At 62.2% G+C, this 17,368-nt stretch overlaps 1 protein-coding gene across 2 annotated transcripts in view; it reads right to left on the bottom strand.

Moving 5' to 3' along the window:
• Nucleotides 1-2,944: 2,944 nt before the first annotated feature.
• Nucleotides 2,945-17,368, bottom strand: part of WIZ (WIZ zinc finger) — a 52,977-nt gene continuing 38,553 nt past the window's right edge. Inside the window, exons 5-12 of one of the 2 annotated variants that reach the window (XM_050914415.1) lie at nt 10,915-11,079; nt 9,719-10,222; nt 7,052-7,359; nt 6,823-6,952; nt 6,032-6,562; nt 3,930-4,370; nt 3,380-3,572; nt 2,945-3,207 (exon numbers count right to left, since the gene is read on the bottom strand). In XM_050914415.1, coding sequence (XP_050770372.1) covers nt 3,048-3,207; nt 3,380-3,572; nt 3,930-4,370; nt 6,032-6,562; nt 6,823-6,952; nt 7,052-7,359; nt 9,719-10,222; nt 10,915-11,079 — 2,432 coding nt within the window. In that variant the 3' untranslated portion in view covers nt 2,945-3,047. Of the gene's footprint in view, nt 3,208-3,379; nt 3,573-3,929; nt 4,371-6,031; nt 6,563-6,822; nt 7,360-9,718; nt 10,223-10,914; nt 11,080-17,368 lie in introns of both variants that reach the window. The other variant, XM_050914414.1, reaches the window with a different exon arrangement.

The raw sequence follows: 17,368 nt of genomic DNA, 5'->3' as shown, positions 1-17,368 counted from the left end.
GATGGCGGCGCCGCCGCCCGCCGCCGCCTCCTCCTGCGCGAGACGGTAACGGCGGCGCGCGGGCCCCGCCTCTCCGCCCCATTGGCCGCGCCGCTCCGCCTTCCCCGTTCTCATTGGTCGGCGGCCCCCCGCGCCCCGCCGCCATTGGTCCAGCCTCCCCGGGGTGATCCGCGGCTCCCGTTGGCCGCCGGCGGATGTCGCTCACCGCCTCCCTCGCGTGCCATTGGGCGGCCCCCGCGGCGGTTGGCGGGCGCAGGTGTCAATCGCGGCGCGGCGGGCTCCTCGCTCAATGGGACCCGCAAGGCCGAGCGCTGATTAGTCGGCGCGGCTGTCAACTCACGAGGAGGCGTGACCGCTACCGCTCTGCTCACTCATTGGCCAGCTAGGGGGCGGGCTGACCCTGCTTGCACCAATAGCGTGGCAGACCCGCCTCGGGCCGCTAACCCCGCCCCCACTACGGCTGGGCTGCGCCTCGCCCCGCCCCTCCTCGCCGCAGCGCTTGCTGCTATTGGCTGCCTCCGTGGAGGCCCCGCCCGGCCAGCGACCCGCGCGACCCACCCGCGTGGGGGCCGCGTGCCGGGAGCGGGCGCGTGGGCGCCCCCGCGCGGTCGCGCCGGGGGGGGGGGGGGAGTGGGGCCGTGTGTGCGCGCACACGCGTGTGTTACACACGCAGGGGCAACTTCACCCACCCGTGAACGTGTGCACACGCGTGTCACGCCTGTCTGCACCCCCCCACCCCCCCCAGGTGTGTGTGTGCACGTGGGGAGCGCACGCGGGGTGGCTGTCCCCACTGGGGGGGAGGGGCAGAACTCAGTACTCAAGGGAAGCCCCCTCCTCCCCCACTCGTGTCTCCCGTGGGTGCTGGGTGGCGGCCTGGGCGTGGCCTACATCCTGACCCCGCTGTCCCCTTTTCCCCGGGGTCAAGGTCACATCCTGACCCCGCTGTCCCCTTTTCCTTGGGGACACGGCCTCATCCTGACCCCCGTGTCCCCTTTTCCCACGGGTCAAGGTCACATCCTGACCCCGGTGTTCCCACATCCCAGGACACGGCCTCATCCTGACCCCAGTGTCCTTTTCCCAAGGGTCAAGGTCACACCCTGACCCCGGTGTCCCCTTTCCCAGGGACATGGCCTCATCCTGACCCCTGCTGTCCCCTTTCCTTGGGACACGGCCTCATCCTGACCCCAGTGTCCTTTTCCCAGGGGTCAAGGTCACACCCTGACCCCGCTGTCCCCTTTTCCCTGGGGACACAGCCTCATCCTGACCCCTGTGTCCCCTTTTCCTGGGGGTCAAGGTCACATCCCGACCCCAGTGTCCTTTTCCCAGGGTCAAGGTCACATCCCGACCCCGGTGTCCCCACATCCCAGCACATGGCCTCATCCTGACCCCAGTGTCCCCTTTTCCCTTGGGACACAGCCTCATCCTGACCCCCGTGTCCCCTTTTCCTGGGGTCAAGGTCACATCCTGACCCCCGTGTCCCCTTTTCCTGGGGGTCAAGGTCACATCCTGACCCCTGTGTCCCCTTTTCCCTGGGGACACGGCCTCATCCTGACCCCAGTGTCCCCACATCCCAGGACACACGACCCCATCCCACTTTAAACCTCCCTGGGGGGGGAGCCCTAAAACCACCCCGATCCCCCCCAAATCCGCATCCCCCCCCCCCCCCCCCCGGGGACCCCCGGCCCCATCCCGACATTCCCGGGTATCCAGAGACTCCGCTCTCCCCCCCGGCTTCATTTCCAGAAGAATTTAATCCATCATCCCATATTCCCGGATACAAGAATCACCAGAATATGCCCCCAAAAAATATTGGAAATAAAAAAAAAAAAAAAAAAAAAAAAATTAAAAAAAAAAAAAGAGAGAGAAAAAATATTTATCCGTTAAAATTCCTTCCGAAATTCGGAAGTTTTGGGATTTTCCAAATAAAAATGAATATTCCTTATTTCTACACAAATCTAGAGTTTAAAAAAGTCGGAAGGTCTATGGAGCTAGACGAGGAAAAACCGGGAAAAACAAAGAAATAATAAAGCAACGGTGAAACTGGGCGGGGGGGGGGAGCAGGAAGGTTGAGCCGAATCCTCCCGGCGCCGCCGCCGCCACCGCCGCTCCTGGATGGGAATACTGGGAATTCCTTGAGGAATTTTCCGGCTCCCACTGGAGTTTCTTTTCTCCAGCGGGTTTACGCTCACCCACGGCTCCGTTCCGGTGAAAGGAAAACGGGATCCGGCGGCGGCGGGGGAAGCGGTGCGAATCCGGCGGGGGTTTGGGTGGGTTTGGTTGGTTTTTTTTTTTTTCTTTGCCGCGGTGGAAAAGCGGGAGGGAAGCGGCGGCGGGGGTTTGGTTTTTTTTTTAGTGTGGGAAAAGGGGATTTTGGGCAACATGCAACCCCGGAACCGAGGGATTCCGACATCTACGTGAGACTAAATTTCATCGTCGCCTATGGAGAAAAGAAAAGGAAAAGAAAAAAAAAAAAAAAATATCGAATATACATTAACTCTAAGGGTCATATACAAAATCCACAGCGTTTTCCGGGAAGGCGGCTGCTCCCCGAAATTCCCCTCCGGCCCGGCTCCATCCCGAATCGCCGCCGGTAAAGGCGACACCGTTTGCTCTTTGGGTTAAAAAAAAAAACAAAAACAAAAACAAAAACAACGGGTTTTTGGGAAACGAGGAGGAGGAAAAAAATTCCCCCTTCTCCATCCCGCGCCGGGACCGGCATTGAGTCGTTCCCTCCCCGATCCGGTGCCGGCTCCCGGTTGCCGCGTGTCTCCCGTAGGATTGCCAAGAGTTGTCTTGATCCATGTAGTGCTTGTGGCCGGGGTCGTGTCCCCCGCCGCCGGCTCGTCCCCTGGAAGCGGGGAGAAGCTCCGGAGGCAGCGATCGATTCCCCCCCCCTCTTCCCAAAAAAACAAAATAATAATAAAAAAAAAAATATAAGGAATCGTGGATGCAGGAAGGGGGGGGGGGTGAGGATGTTCCGGCGACATCCGCGGTCGCTTCCCCGTGCGCCGGCTCCGTCCCGGTGAGAGCCGGGGTTTGGGCTCCCGTTACTGAGCCTCGGCGAGGGCGGGGGGTTCGGGCGGGGGGGGAGCTTCGCCCCGTAAAGGATCCGCTTTGGAGAAATTCATTTCCAGGATGTGTCGCTGGAGATGCCGTACCCATTCCTCCTGGATGGAAAGGGGACCTTGGAATTCCACCTCGCAGAACCTACGGAGGACGCGGCGTCAGCGCGGCAATCGCCGTTTGGGGAGGCCCCCAAAAAGAGGGATCCACGCCGCGGCGCAGGGAAAGGCACCGCTTCCAGCCGGGAAAGAGGATCCCTAAGGATACGGATGCGGGATGAAAGCCCCCCCCCTTCCCTTTTCCCAAGGTGACCTACCTGCATTTGAGGGTGTAGATGTTCCCCACGAACTTCACCAAGGAAGTTTGCGGCGGGCGAGGGACCAGGGAAGGCACCGGCCTCATCCGCGGCGGCGGCTGCCGCGTCTCCTCCATTTTCTGCTGGAATTCGGCCCCTTCCTCTTCCCGGTGGAGGGGGGCATCCAGGGGTCTCGCTTGCCTCCGCTCAAATTCTGGGATAGGAGAAACGGGAGGGGTTAGATCGGAGCTGGGGGGGGGGCACCGAAGGCGGCACGGCACCGCCGGCACGGCACGGCACGGCACGGCACGGCCTCTCTGCTTCCAGCTCCCCGCCGCAGGGAGCAGCTCCCGCTCATCGTGGGGAACCGGGTCCCTGGGAGGAAGAGGAGGAGGAGGAGGAGGAGAGGGGGGGTCTCTGCTAAAGAACAACCCCCCCCTTCCCCACCTCCCCGCCCTGCCTCCGGTGCTGCCGGGAACGGGCAGAGGGGACAGGGCAGGGTTTTTCCCGGTGCTCTGCCGGTGCCGGAGACCCCCTCTGCCCTCTCCCGGCTGGCTTCTCCCCAACTCACTGTTGATGTTGGAGCGTTGATGTTCCTCCACCTTCACCAACGAGAGGGGGGAAGTGATCATGGGCCGCTCACCGCTGCTTCCCCCATCCAGGATTTTTCCGGCATCGCCGTGAGCCAAATCTCCCGTCAATCCTTTGCTCAAAAAGGTCACGCCGCCGGCTTGAAGGCTGAGCGGCATCCGTCGAGCTCCGCCGTCGTGATCCCGGGCGTGCGAAGAGTTCCGGAATTTCTTAGTGAAGGGTCGTCCGCCTTGGATGTAGCTACGGTAAGCGCCGGCTTTTTGGGGTCGATGTCGGATCCATTCGCTGAGGGTCTCGATAGGCGAACCGTTAACGCACCATTCGGTGACGCCGAATTGCCGGAGATGCGCCCGCGCGTGGCTGGCCAAGGCTTTGCGGTTTTCGAAGTAGAGGCCGCACAGCTCGCAGCAGGCTTCGCTGGCTGGGGTCGGGGTCGGGGCCGGGGCCGGGGAGGGGGGGGGAAAAACGCACCGGGGGGGTGAGCGGGCGAAGGCCGGGACGCGGCACGGAGCCACTTCTCCCCCTCCCCAGCCTCAACGCCGGCTGCCTCCCTGCTCTGCGCGGAGGCAGCTCCTCCGTGGGATTGAAATTCCCAGTGTTTTCCGGTTCTGGAAGCATCCCTCCGTCCCGCTGGAGGTTTGGGGGGGGGGGGGGGTGGGGGGGGGGGAAGGCTCCCCCCAAGCTAATTTGGATCAGGGGAAGCAACGACCCCGCGTCTCCGCTCCCCTCTCCCTGCTCGGCATCCCCGTGAGCCAAAATCCCGTCCCGGCACAGGGCTGGGGGCTCCGTGTGCCCACTCCACCAACGTGACAGACAGCCCGGGGGGGCTACGCTGTGTGGTAAGACACCCCAGGGGGGCTATGCTGCATGATAACACATGCCGGGGGGGGCTACACTGTGTGGTAAGACACCCCGGGGGGGCTACGCTGCGTGATAACACATCCCAGGGGGGCTACGCTGTGTGATAAGACATCCCGGGGGGGCTACGGCACGTGATAAGACACCCGGGGGGGGGGGGGGGGCTACACTGTGTGGTAAGACACCCCAGGAGGGCTACACTGTGTGATAAAACACCCTGGGGGGCTATGCTGTGTGATAACACATCCTGGGGGGGCTATGGCATGTGATAAGACACCTCAGGGGGGCTACGCTGTGTGATAAGACACCCCGGGGGGGCTATGGCACATGATAAGACACCCGGGGGGGCTACGCTGCATGATATGACACCCCAGGGGGGCTACGGCATGTGGTAAGACACCCCGGGAGGGCTACACCGTGTGATAAAACACCCTGGGGGGGGCTACGCTGCATGATAACACATCCCGGGGGGGCTACGGCACATGATAAGACACCTCAGGGGGGCTACACTGTGTGATAAAACGCTGCATGATAAAACATCCTGGGGGGGGCTATGCTGCATGATAAGACACCGCGGGGGGGCTACGCTGTGTGATAAAACATCCCGGGGGGGCTACGGCACGTGATAAGACACCCCAGGGGGGGCTACGGTGTGTGATAAGACACCCAGGTGGGGCTACACCGTGTGGTACGACACCCTGGGGGGGCTACACTGCGTGATAAGACACCCCGGGGGGGCTACGCTGTGTGATAAGACACCCCGGGGGGGCTACGGCATGTGGTAAGACACCCCGGGGGGGCTACACCACATGGTAAGACACCCCAGGGGGGCTACACTGTGCGGTAAGACACCCTGGGTGGGCTACACCGCACGGTAAGACACCCTGGGGGGGCTACACCGCATGGTAAGACACCCCGGGGGGGCTACACCGTGTGGTAAGACACCCCGGAGGGTCTACACCGTGCGGTAAGAGACCCCAGGGGGGCTACACTGCGTGGTAAGACACCCCAGCGGGTCTACGGTGTGCGGTAAGACACCCCGGGGGGGCTACACTGCGCGGTTAAGACACCCTGGGAGGGCTATGGTGTGTGGTAAGACACCCCAGGGGGGCTACGGCACATGGTAAGACACCCCAGGGGGGTTACACCACGTGGTAAGACACCCCAGGGGGGGCTACACCGTGCTTTCCCCCCCCCCCACCCCCCCGCGTCCCCCCCACTTACAGGTGTGCGCAGGTTTGTCGTGCACGGCCTTGGTTTTGAAGGGCAGCTCGGTCTGGATGTACGCCTTGTGCTTGACTTCGGCGTGGGGGCCCAACCGATCGTCCGGCAACGGCCGCTTGGCAGCCAACGGCGTCAGGAAACCGCCCTGGGGTTTGCTGGTGAGGGGCGACAAGGAGATCTCCCGGTTCAAGGTGGAACTGCCGGGGTTGGGTTTCCCCGTCCGCCCGCCCAGGGGAGGCAAGGTCATGCCCTGTAGGATTTTTCCGGGGGACTTGGGATCCGTCCCTTCCTCCCCGATCGATTTAGGGGGTTCGATGGTGGAGGCGTGGGGTTCCTTCTTGATAACGCAGGGTTTGGATTTCTTCTTGAGGATCTCTCGTAGCGTGTCGATGGGCGAACCGTTGACCGACCACTCGGTCACCCCCATTTGTCGGAGGTGAGATCGAGCGTGGCTCGACAAACCTTTGCGGTTTTCGAAATATTCGCCGCAAAACTCGCAGCGGATGTCTCGCACCGGATCGGCTCGGGAGGCTGCGGGGAGAGAGGTGGGGTCGGGGGGAAGAAGAACCGTGCTTGAACCCCCCCCCCCCCCCCACCGCCCCTCTCCCGGCCACAGCGAGGGTTCCCCCCCCCACCACGGCCCACGGAAGTATGACGTGGGCCACCCCGGGATCACCGGGTAGAGCTCTCAGCCCTTCCCGAAGCGAGACGGATTCCCCCGTGTCCCCGGGGAGCGCGATCCCGCTCGACCCCGCCAGACGGAGCGGGGAAGGCGACAGCCGCGGACTTACAGAGGTTCAAGGGAGACATCTCCTCCCGCGGGGACCAGGCTCGGTCGGAGGGGTGAGGTTCTCCGTGGAGTCCTCCCGACATCATCTCCCGCTTGATCTCCACCCTCAGTTGATCTTGTTTGAGTTTCTTCTGCAAGGAGGGAGGAGAAAGGCCTGGAAACATCTTCCGGGCGGTGGGAGGTGGGGACGAGGTAGGAGATTGCCCCATGGGGCTGCCGGGTTGCTGGACCTTCTTGGTGAGGGTGGGGATGTGAATCTCTCCGGGACCGCGCGGTTCCAAGGATCCCATGCTGCTCAAGAGGGTCTTGGCCATGGCTTTTTGCCCGGGACCGGCGGGATTCGAGGCGCTGCTCCGCGGCTGAGTTCTCCGTTTGAGGATCTCCCGTAGCGTGTCGATGGGCGAGCCGTTGACGTACCACTCGGTCACCCCCATTTGTCGGAGGTGAGATCGAGCGTGGCTCGACAAACCTTTGCGGTTTTCGAAGTATTCGCCGCAAAACTCGCAGCGGATGTCTCGCACCGGCTCCGACCCCGAGGCTGCGGAGAGAGGGAAGGGGGGGAAGAGAAAGAGAGAGAGAGGGAGAGAGAGAAGAAAGACCGGCGTTGTTCAATGGACAGGCAGGACAGACGGACGCGGCCCATGGCGGCAAAGCCGATCCCTGCCCGAAATTGGGAGCGGGCTCGAACGCATCGGGGTACCCCAGGAAAACGCAACGGCCGGGGGGTGCTGCAGGGAGCTGGAGGGCTTCCCGGCAGAGCCGTGGTCCGGAGCGCCGGGATTACGCCGACGCTCGTGTCCCTTCCCGGCTCGCGTCGCCGGGAAGCGGCGAGCCTCGCTCGCGCCGCAGCATCCGAGCCCAACCGCTGCGGAGAGGAGGAAGGGCTCTGGATGAAGGTACGCTCCCGGACACCGCGGTGCCGGTGGCACCGGGACAAACACCGCGTGCTTAAACCAAACGCGTCCCTGCTAATCCCGGTGCTGGATGCTCGGCCCTCGAGTCGGGGCATCTCCTGCCTCCGGGAAGCGCCAATTCCCGGCACGTTGATGAAGAGGAGGAGGAGGAAGATGAAGCGGGAAGAGGTTTTATCACCAAAAACAAGCCGCAACCTGAGCCACGCGATATCCTGGAGGAGAAACACAACTTCACCGGTCCTCGTCCGCCCTCCGGCTGCGGAGGGGAAGGGAGAAACCATCGGCGCTGCGTCGGGATGGGGAAATTAAGGCAGATCCCTGCCTGGAACCGGGGCAAAACCACGCCAGCGGCAGAAACCCGCGCGGCAAGGGAGACCCGAGCAGGATAATTTCAGGTGGAGGGGGAGATAGGCGCAGGCAGGACTTGGCCAGCCGCTCCCGGGCACCGCGCAACCCTCCCCGCCGGTGGAAAGAGCTCACCGGCGAGTCCGGGGCGGTAATTTCTAACCTGAGTCGGGATTTTGGATGCCACTGAAGCGATACCGGGAAAGGACCTACGGAGAGGGAGCGGAGGCATTGCGGCAGCCGAAGCCCTGCTCACCGCACAGACCGGCTCCGGCAGACAGCCGGCACGGCCGCGGCTTCGGTTTCTTAGCCGGCGGAGGGGAACGAGGGAGAAGATGGGCTGATTCCTTGTGCCGTAGGTTGGGATCTGTCGGCCGCTGCAGCCTGCAGCGTGCCGGGGACTTGGCTCACGCCAAGCTGAGCAGCCAGAGCAGAGTTTGTCTGCTCCTACGGCTTCGTTAGCAGGCAGCCCTAACGAAGAGGAATTACGGCGCTGGCTACGAGACAGGCATCAAGCGCTTTTCTGTTCCTGCTCCAAGTCTTTAAAGGGCTGCGAGGACGAGCCGGGGCCGAACCCTGCGTCTTCCGCCACCGGCGGAGGAGCAGCACCTCCGGAGAGCAAACCCATCCAGCTATAAAGTCTGTCCCGCCACCGGCCAGCATCCGGCTCTGCCATCCCGGAGCTTTTCAGCTTATCAAAAGGCGGGACGGAGCGATTTTATAGCCGTACGGCTCCGAGAAACCTGGCAGGGTTAGGAAATGGCCAGCCGGGGGGATTTGGAGGGATATCAGGTCTTAGAGCCGCTCCTGCAACGAGGGAAGGAGCGGATACAGCAAAAGTTAGGACGCCGTCTTCCGCTTTATCGCGGGAAACGACCCCTAAATGCGCCGCGATTTCCCACCGGGGAAGATGAAGTGCCTGTTGGTGCTGCCAGCGGCGGTACGGGCCCGCTGGGCAAGCCCGGTAACGAGGATGAAGAAGTAACGAGCCAGAAAAACCAAACAGCCCTTTGAGCCGTTGATGAAGACATTCCCAGCAAGACGCGGCGCTCTGGGAGAAGGAGGCAAGAGCCGGCTGCTGCCGGGAAAACCGTTTTGGTCCCAAGGTGTCGGAATAAGTCACCGACGGAGCTTGGGGATGAAGAGGGACATGGCAGCACCAGGGCTGCGGTCCCGAGAGCCGCGGCGATGCCTCTCCGAGCGCATCCGACGCTGGAAATGGCAGCGGGGAACGGGCTGACGCCGGCCAAACCCACCGCGCTCCATCGGGAAAGGGGAGCTGGCTGCGCCGGAGGGTGCTCCACGCCAGCCGAACTGCGGCCCGGAGGAGCCAAGGGAAGCACGAAAAGTTGGGGAGAGAGACGTGAAGGGCTCGGAGGGGAGAGAGTCAGCGGTTTTCCTGAAATCCCGACGGGAATCCCTGTTTGCCCAGTCATCCCCTCCGATAGTCGCAACCGAGCGGCACGTTATCTTCCCGGCACGGCCGTTACCAAACGCCAGCTCCTCCGCCGAGCTCTGCGCCATCCCAGCCGCCGAGGGATGCCCCGGCTTGGCAGGAGCAGGATGGGAGAAGCCGGGGATTTCCCCCTGCCCTCAGCCGAACGGGAAACGCAGAGAAAAAAAAAAAACCAAACTCACTTAAATTGAGGGGTCCTTCCTCATCCGCCTGCGGCCACTGCGCTTTCGGGGAGCTCTGCAGAGGGCTCAGCGAGAGCTTGGAGCTCTTCTCCTCGGGGTTTTTCGGAGACGGGGACCCCGAAAGAGCGGGCGGCACCTTCTTAAGGATGGGGGATCCCGGTTGCGAGAGGTTTTTCGAGAAGCCGGGAGGGGATTTGATGGCTTTATTAACGGGACCATCCGGCGGGCGCTCGCCGGCTTTGCCGAGCGCCAGGAGCGTGGGTCGAGGGGAAGCGGCGGTGGCGTCTTTGGGGGAACCGGATTTTTTGCCGAGGGTGGGAGACATGGGGCTGCCGTCGGGTTTGCCTTTTTGCTTCATCAGTTCGTAAAGCAAATCGATGGGAGCCCCGCTGCTCTCCGATTCGGCTACGCCGAGTTGCCGTAGGTGAGAACGGGCATGGCTGGATAAGCCTTTGCGGGTTTCGAAGCAGGCGCCGCATACTTCGCACGTCGTAAGGTTCTGGGCTAAAAAGAGAAAGAAAAAAAAGAGAGAAAGAGAGAAAGAGAGAGAGAGAGAGAGGAAAAAAAGAAAATCAGGGCACAGCCGCGGCAGGAGGCACAAGGAGCAGCGTCCGGCCACGCTGTTTCTCCCTCCCGAGGGATTTTTACCACCCCCCAACCCTAATTTTGAACGTTAAGACGCTCCGCGCGGGCAGGAATAAAGCGGGGAAGAGCGAGCAGAGCTGTGGGAGGACAAGGATCGCTGCTCTGGGGTGGAAGGAGGCCGGTTTTCCCCGCTCGAGGAACGTTTTCCAGGGCGGTTTTGGAAGCCTTGCCCGCAATCGGTGAGCCGCGGCCAGGCTCCGAAGCCCAGCCAGTGAGGGAGAGGGATCTCAAAGCGACCATTTGAGGGGGAACGTCGTTAATTAGGAGAGAAAGGACCGATTGAGGTGGTTTAAGGAGGACAGGGAGGGCACGTCGGTCCCGGCGAGCTTTGGAAAGCTGCTGGTACCGGGGAAAGAAAAGCAACGTAAACCAGCGATACCAGAATACAACACGGCCACCTTCTTAATTAGAAGATTAATTAAGCAAAAGGACCTGAAAATCCTCACGGATCGGGTTAAACAAACGCCTGCCAGGCTCCCCGCTCTCTCCTCGCAGCAAGAACCCGGTGTTCGGCTGTCGGAGACGACGAGAAACCGGGCGAAAATACTCACTTTTGGAGTCCTGAGGCTCTGGTTTGCTCCCGGGCGGCTCAGGAGACAGTTTGGTCCCTATCCTGGTGGGGGGTTGATCCAGCTGCCCGGCGGGAGCGCTTTTTTTCGGGAGAGGGGGTGAACCCACCTCCATGGCCACCAATTCTTCCTCTTCCGGAGCCAGGACTGCCGAGAGAAGGAGATCGTCGGCCCCCGAAAACGGATTAACGTGGCCGAAGGGAGGTCGGCGTGAGAAGGTGGCTTCGTGACGCGAAGGTTTAAGCTGCTCCGGAGAGCTCAAGAGGGAGAATCAGAGAGAACGGGGTGGGGGGGGAGGTCTGCGTGGGGCTGGTGGGTGCTTTTAGAGGGGGACAGCCACCCTGGTGGCAGGTGACACACCGCTGGGATGGCAGCGGCCTGCCAGCGGGATTTGGGGGTGCTTGGGGACGGCGGGAGAGGAGGATGATGGTGGCGTTTCCCTGCAGGAGGGGGGAAATGGTGGCTGTTCCCTCACAGGGGACAGCGGCAGCTCTCTGGGGGGGGACACACACGAAGGTGGCAGCTCCCTAGGGTGGTGGTGGGGTGGGGGGGGACAGGGACATGAAGGTGGCATCTCTCTGCAGCGGGATGGATGGATGGCTGGTGACAGCTCCCAGCGGGAAGCGGGGGGGGGACGGAACGTGGCAGCTTCCCTGTGGGGAAGGGGACACCGATGGTGGCAGCTCCCTGCTGAGACTGGGGGGGGGGACGACACGGGACACACACAAAGGTGACAGCTTCCTGCTGGGAGGGGGACGGGGAAAGCGGCAGCTCCCTGTGGGAAAAGGGACAGGGAAGGTGGCAGCTCCCTGCGGGGATGGGGGGGGGGGGCGGCCGGTGGCAGCCCCGCCCGAGCCCGGGGGGCGGGTTGGGGGCTGCCTCGGGTTCACCGGGCCCGGCTTCCCACCCCGGGGCGGTGCTAGGGAGCGGCCGGGATTTGCTTTGCATCCCCCCCCCTCCCCACACCGGATCGTGTCGTGTGTGTCCCGTGTCGTCGTCCCCCCCCCAAGGAGGGCGGGGAGGAGGGGAAAAGCTTTCCTCACCCCCCCCCCACCCCCCACCCCCCCCACCCCGTTCCCAACGGTGACAGGAACCGGGCGCGGCCCGTTGCGAACGGACAGGCCGGGTCCGGGGGGCCCCGCCGAGGGGATGGCGGGGCCCCCGTGAGGGACAAAGCGAGGCCGGGGTACGGACAAAGGAGGGCGGCGGCTCGGCGACAGCGGCCCTCGCCGGGCCTTTCCCCCCCCTCCTCCCTCCCCTTTCCCCGTCAGGACCGGGCCTGGAACCGGCGGCGGCCCCGGGTCGGACCCGCCGCTGCGGCGGGGAAAGGGAGGGGGGGAGATGGGGGGGGGGGGGGGGCGCCGCGGGTGGGCCCGGGCGCGGCGGGGCGGGGTCGGCGGAGGAAAAGGGGGGCTCACCCGGCTCGGGCGCCGCCTCGGGCTCGGGTTCGCCGTCCCCACCCCGGTCCCGGTCCCGGGGTCGAGGCGCCGCCGCCGCTTTTGTCACTTTGGGCTGCGAGGAGGTGGAGGCCGCCATCTTGGCTCCGGCACATGCGGGGCGGCCGCCAGGCCGCCAGGCCGAGCGCCGAGCCGCGCGCGCCCGCCCGCCAGGCCGAGCGGTCGAGCGCCGAGTAAGGGAACGGAGAGAAAGCGGGCGGGGGGGGGGGGTAAGGGGGGGGGGGAAGCCGGTCCCCGGGGCGGGAGGTCGAGCGCCGAGCAATCGGCGCCCCGGCGGGCAGAGGCGCGCGGGAGGTGGCGACAGGGAGGAAGGGGGAGCGCCGAGCGATCGAGCGGTGCGGTGGGGAGGGGGGCGCTCCATGGCGGAGTGCGAGGCCCAGGCTTGGGCTCCGGGTACCGGCCAAGGCCAGGCCTAGCTCAGCCCCAGGACCGACGTGTGCCCAAGACCCCCGGGGCTCAGCTCTCACCCAGCCCCATGGGGCTCCCCTGGCCCCCCACGGGGCCTGGCTGTACCGGGATACGGTACAAGGCCCAGCTGCAGGGCCTGTGTCCCTCCATGGTCCCCCTCACACCTCCGGCCCAGCTCCACAGGGCCCCCGCCATGGGGCCTGGCTGCCCCACAGCCCCCCCCCCCCAGCCATGGGGCCTGGCTGTCCCACAGGCCCCCCCCGCCATGGGGCCTGGCTGCCCCACAGGCCCCCCCCCCGCCATGGGGCCTGGCTGCCCCACAGGCCCCCCCCCCCGCCATGGGGCCTGGCTGCCCCACAGGCCCTGGCTCAACCTCCCCCTCACTTAACGGGGCTCTCCCCAGCTCACCCAGGGCCGGCCCCAGCCCAGCCCCGTACCCAGAGGACAGGACCACCCAAGCCAAGCACCACCCGGACACCTACTGAGATGGAAAAGGCCACCCAAGGCCTCCTCCGTCCCGTTCCCCCCCCCACCTCGCTGCCACAGGGAGCGGGTTTCTATTCAAAACCACTGCAATAAAAAGCAAAAAGAGAAGCAATTTGCTCTCCGGAGGAGGGATACGAGGACATCAGCCATCTCCTAAGGCACCGCTACCCCTCCTCAAAGCAGGGGGTACAAATAACGCCTGACCACGGATTCAGACCCAAGGGGACCGAGGCAACGGCGGCAAAGTCTCCCTGGAAAGCCCCGCTCCTGAACAGACTGACATAACGCTACCGGAACCAGCTGAGAACTCCGGGGTTTTTTTTTTTTGGCAAGAGCTGTTCCAAAATTACAGCAGATGTTGGGAGAGAGCGAGCCCTGCGAAGGGAGACGCGGGCCGCGCGTTGCCCGAGGGGAAGAGCAGCAACGACCAGTCCTATCGGAAAAGGGAAAGGCTGCCGGAGCGCGGCGTGAGGAGGAGGAGAAGGGAACGGGGTGGAAACACGTGTAGGAAACCAAAAATCTACCCGGACTGGGAAACAAAATCCACCTGGATTGCAAAGCAACTGTAACAAGCGCAGACCGTTCACCTCAGCGGCGAGTGGAGAGGACCGATCCCTGCCAGAACCGTTCCCATCCACTCCTGGCACATCAGGGTGAGGAAGCCGGCTCTAACCAAAGGAACTTACGGGTGAAAGTTACTTATGGAGCCCAAAATAGAAATACAGAAAGACGGAGCGTGTAATCGTTACCTTGGATGGGTTCTGCTCAGCTCCATCCTCCTCCTCACCTCCCCAGGGAAGGACGAGCAGAGTCCTACCGTGGCCACAAGCATTTCCTTGCAGTTTCTGGGCTTACGAGTCGAAAACACGCATTCAAAGCTGGCCGATTCGGTCCGTAATGACACCAAGAAAACCCACGTGCGATTGCAAACCCGCCTGCTGTCCTCAGAGTGCGTAAACAAAACTGAACCGAGAAGAGGCAGCGGGGGAAGAGGAGACAGCCCGCCAGAGCCACAGCTAAAACAAAACCAGGCCCACACTGGTCACTACATTTTTCAGCACGGGGAAGCTTTGGAGGTTCAAATTCCTACTTACTTTTGCATCTCAGGCAGCTTAAAAAGGGGTGCTAGATGGTTAATCCAGCTTCTGCGAGATTAGCCAGCTTCCGCGAGGCTAAAGAAGCCATCATGGGCCAAATCCTGACATTTTTGCGGAGTTTCAAAGCCCGCAGCAGTGACCAGAGGTCCTCAGGGACTCCGGTCTCCGCGCAGGGACAACACGGAGGGTCTCATCCTGGCAGCTTTCAGGTGCCGGGGTGACACGTGCTCACATCTGCGGGGTGGCGCAGAGATTCACGAGTCCTCAAAGGCCCGTGAAAACATCCTCACGGTAATTCTCAACAAACCATGCTCGGAAGAGGGGAGAGAAAAGCCCCTCGTAGCGGCCGACAACCCCCTCGCACCTGGCAAAAGGCTCCGTTCGGATAACCTGCTGCTTTAACCCGGATTCACGGGATGATCTGCGGAGCAGCCGGTACGCCGCTGCAGAGCTCAGCTTTGCCCCTCGGTCTGAAAAAAAAAAAAAAAGTAATTCCCCAAATTTGAGCCAAATCTTCTCGAAGAAGATCCAGCAAAGGCGACAAGGGGTACGGGAAACGCCGGGACAGGCAGGACTGCCTGATGGCTGGCTTGCTAACGGGCTCCGTCTGGGGTGAGGATGAAAGCATCTGTCTTTGCTGGCCAGCCTACGGCGTCCAGAGCTCTGTGCGAGCCGATTCCTTGCCAAGGGGGTTTTGCCAGCTCTCTGTCACGCTTTTGAACTATCAAATCGTTTTAAACACGGTGCTTCCCCTCGCTGGCTCTGCCGAGGAGGACGGGCTGCTCATGAACTGCGCCTAAAGTTCCTCTCTTCTTTCTCTGCTGGGGTGGTGAGACATAAAACCTCTCCTTGGCTTAAAGGAGCTGGAGAAAAACCAACATCAGGACTAGGAGGTCACGAGGAATCGCTGTGGCAGGCCCAGGAGCTCACCGAAATTTAACAGAACGAGGAGAAATACAAGAAATAGATGCTGTTCCTCTCTCCGCCACTATCCCGCTGGGATGAGGAGGTTGCCGCGAGGCTGGTTTTGAACCCGACGTGGTTGCAGTACCCATGGGTATTCCTGGGTCACCCCAAGTCAGGGCTCCCCACCTGCAACATCCCCTTCTCCAGCAGTTACAAACCAGGGTCTCCCAAAAACATTAGGAAAGGGAAAGGGACAAATTCTCTCCTCGGTTGCCAAGACTGAAATAGGTTATTGCGACCGTCTGCCTTCGAGTGCTGCCCCCAGGGATCCTCGCTCCACGATTCCTGCGCTGGAAGACCCGGCTGAGAGATTTCACGTCGTCTCCTGTGGCCAGAGATCAGCAGCGGTGAAAACGGAGCTCAAATTCAGGCTAAAAAACCGACGTCCGGCCTTCCCTGCGGCGCTGCCTACCCTCAGAAATCTTCAGAGACCAGGAGAAAAGACAAGATCAAGGGCAACGGCCCGCGTTATCCCCGTGCAGGGGAAGGAGGGAAGGGAAGCAGGAGGCCACCGTGAGCTTTTCAATAACCTGGAACTCAAGAAAGGAATCAAAAGACGGTGGAAAGTAGGTCAGGCTGCGGGTGAGCGCAGAACGAGCACACAGGGAGGAAAACCAGAAAGGCCGACACAAAAGGAGAGCGTGACCCGAGAACCGTAACACGAGGAGGGTCCTCAGGGCACGTTAACCCGGGAGAGACCGGCGATACCTCCAACCCTCTCCAAACTCAACGGGACGCGGCCCTGAGCGACCTGACCTGGCTTTGAAGTTGGCCTCGCTGGCAGCCGGGGTCAGGTACGGACCTCCAGAAGGTTTTGCTAACCTCCGTTCATCTGCGATTAACGCAGCCACCACGGGACGCGCGGGCGTTGCTTCCTTGACGGAAAGGAGGACAAAAGGCCACGTCCACAAAGCAGCTCGATTCCTTCGCGGAGGGCAACCACAATTAACCGGAGGAAGCAAAGGTCAGGATGGAAATCGGAGCCGCTGCTGAGCCGCGCCGAGGTCTTCGCTCTCAAGTCAAAGTGTCAAGGAAGAAGCGAGGCTCAAAAAAAAAAAAACCCCCATAAAATCTACAATAAACGGCCTCTTCCAGCCCTGGTTGTGCTGGTGGAAGAGCCGTCCCCTTCTGATCTCCTCCAGCCTCTCCACAGCCTCTTTGGCTGAGGCTCAGGCTGCGGTTGTCTCCATCCCAGGCACCACAAAGTCACAGGCTCCTCCTGGCCCCGGCCGCACTGGCTCGCGCACCCTGGATAAAAAAAAGAGGCGGGGGGAGGAATCGAAGCGGCTGTGGGGTCTCTGCCCCGCTTGTATCTCTGAGCGGACCACACCAGGGTTCTCCCCGGCCACCCCTAAAATCAATTTTGGAGCCCTCGACGCTCAGAGCCCGTCCCTTTTTCCCTCGTCGTCCACTGGAAGGAGCTCCCTGTTCTCCACGTATCCTGGAGCGCAGCCCCGCAGAGAGGGATCTGGGGGGGTCTTGGTTGATGGGAAGCTCAACGGGAGTCAACCATGTGCCCTCACGGCCAAAAGGGCCGCCCGTATCCTGGGGTGCATTGGGCACAGTATAGCGAACCGGTTGAAAGATGTGATGGTCCCACGTCTCGGTGGGACCTCACCTTGAGTCCTGTGGGCGCTTTGGGGCTCCACAATCTAAGGAGGACATAAAAATTTGAGAACATGTCCAAAGGAGGGCAACGGAGATGGTGAAAGGAGCAGAGGACTTGTGAGGAGCGGCTGAGGATACCAGGGTTGGTCAGCTTAGAGAAGAGGAGACCGAGGGGCGACCTCATTGCTGTCTACAACTTCCTCGTGATGGGGAACGGAGACGGAGGTGCTGATCTCTTCTCTCGGGTGTCTGGTAGTAGGACGCGAGGGAACGGCTTAAAGCTGCATCAAGGGAAGTTCAGATTGGCCGTTAGGAAAGAGATCTTCATGGAGAGGGTGGTCAGGCACTGGAACAAGCTCCCCAGGGATGAGGTGATGGCCCCAAGCCTGTTGGTGTTCAAGAAGTGTTTGGAGA

Source organism: Gymnogyps californianus, unplaced genomic scaffold (genome assembly GCF_018139145.2).
Source record: "Gymnogyps californianus isolate 813 unplaced genomic scaffold, ASM1813914v2 HiC_scaffold_40, whole genome shotgun sequence".
Taxonomy (NCBI): domain Eukaryota; kingdom Metazoa; phylum Chordata; class Aves; order Accipitriformes; family Cathartidae; genus Gymnogyps; species Gymnogyps californianus.
Note: the sequence above shows the minus strand (reverse complement) of the source record. Positions and strands in the feature narration are given on the sequence as shown.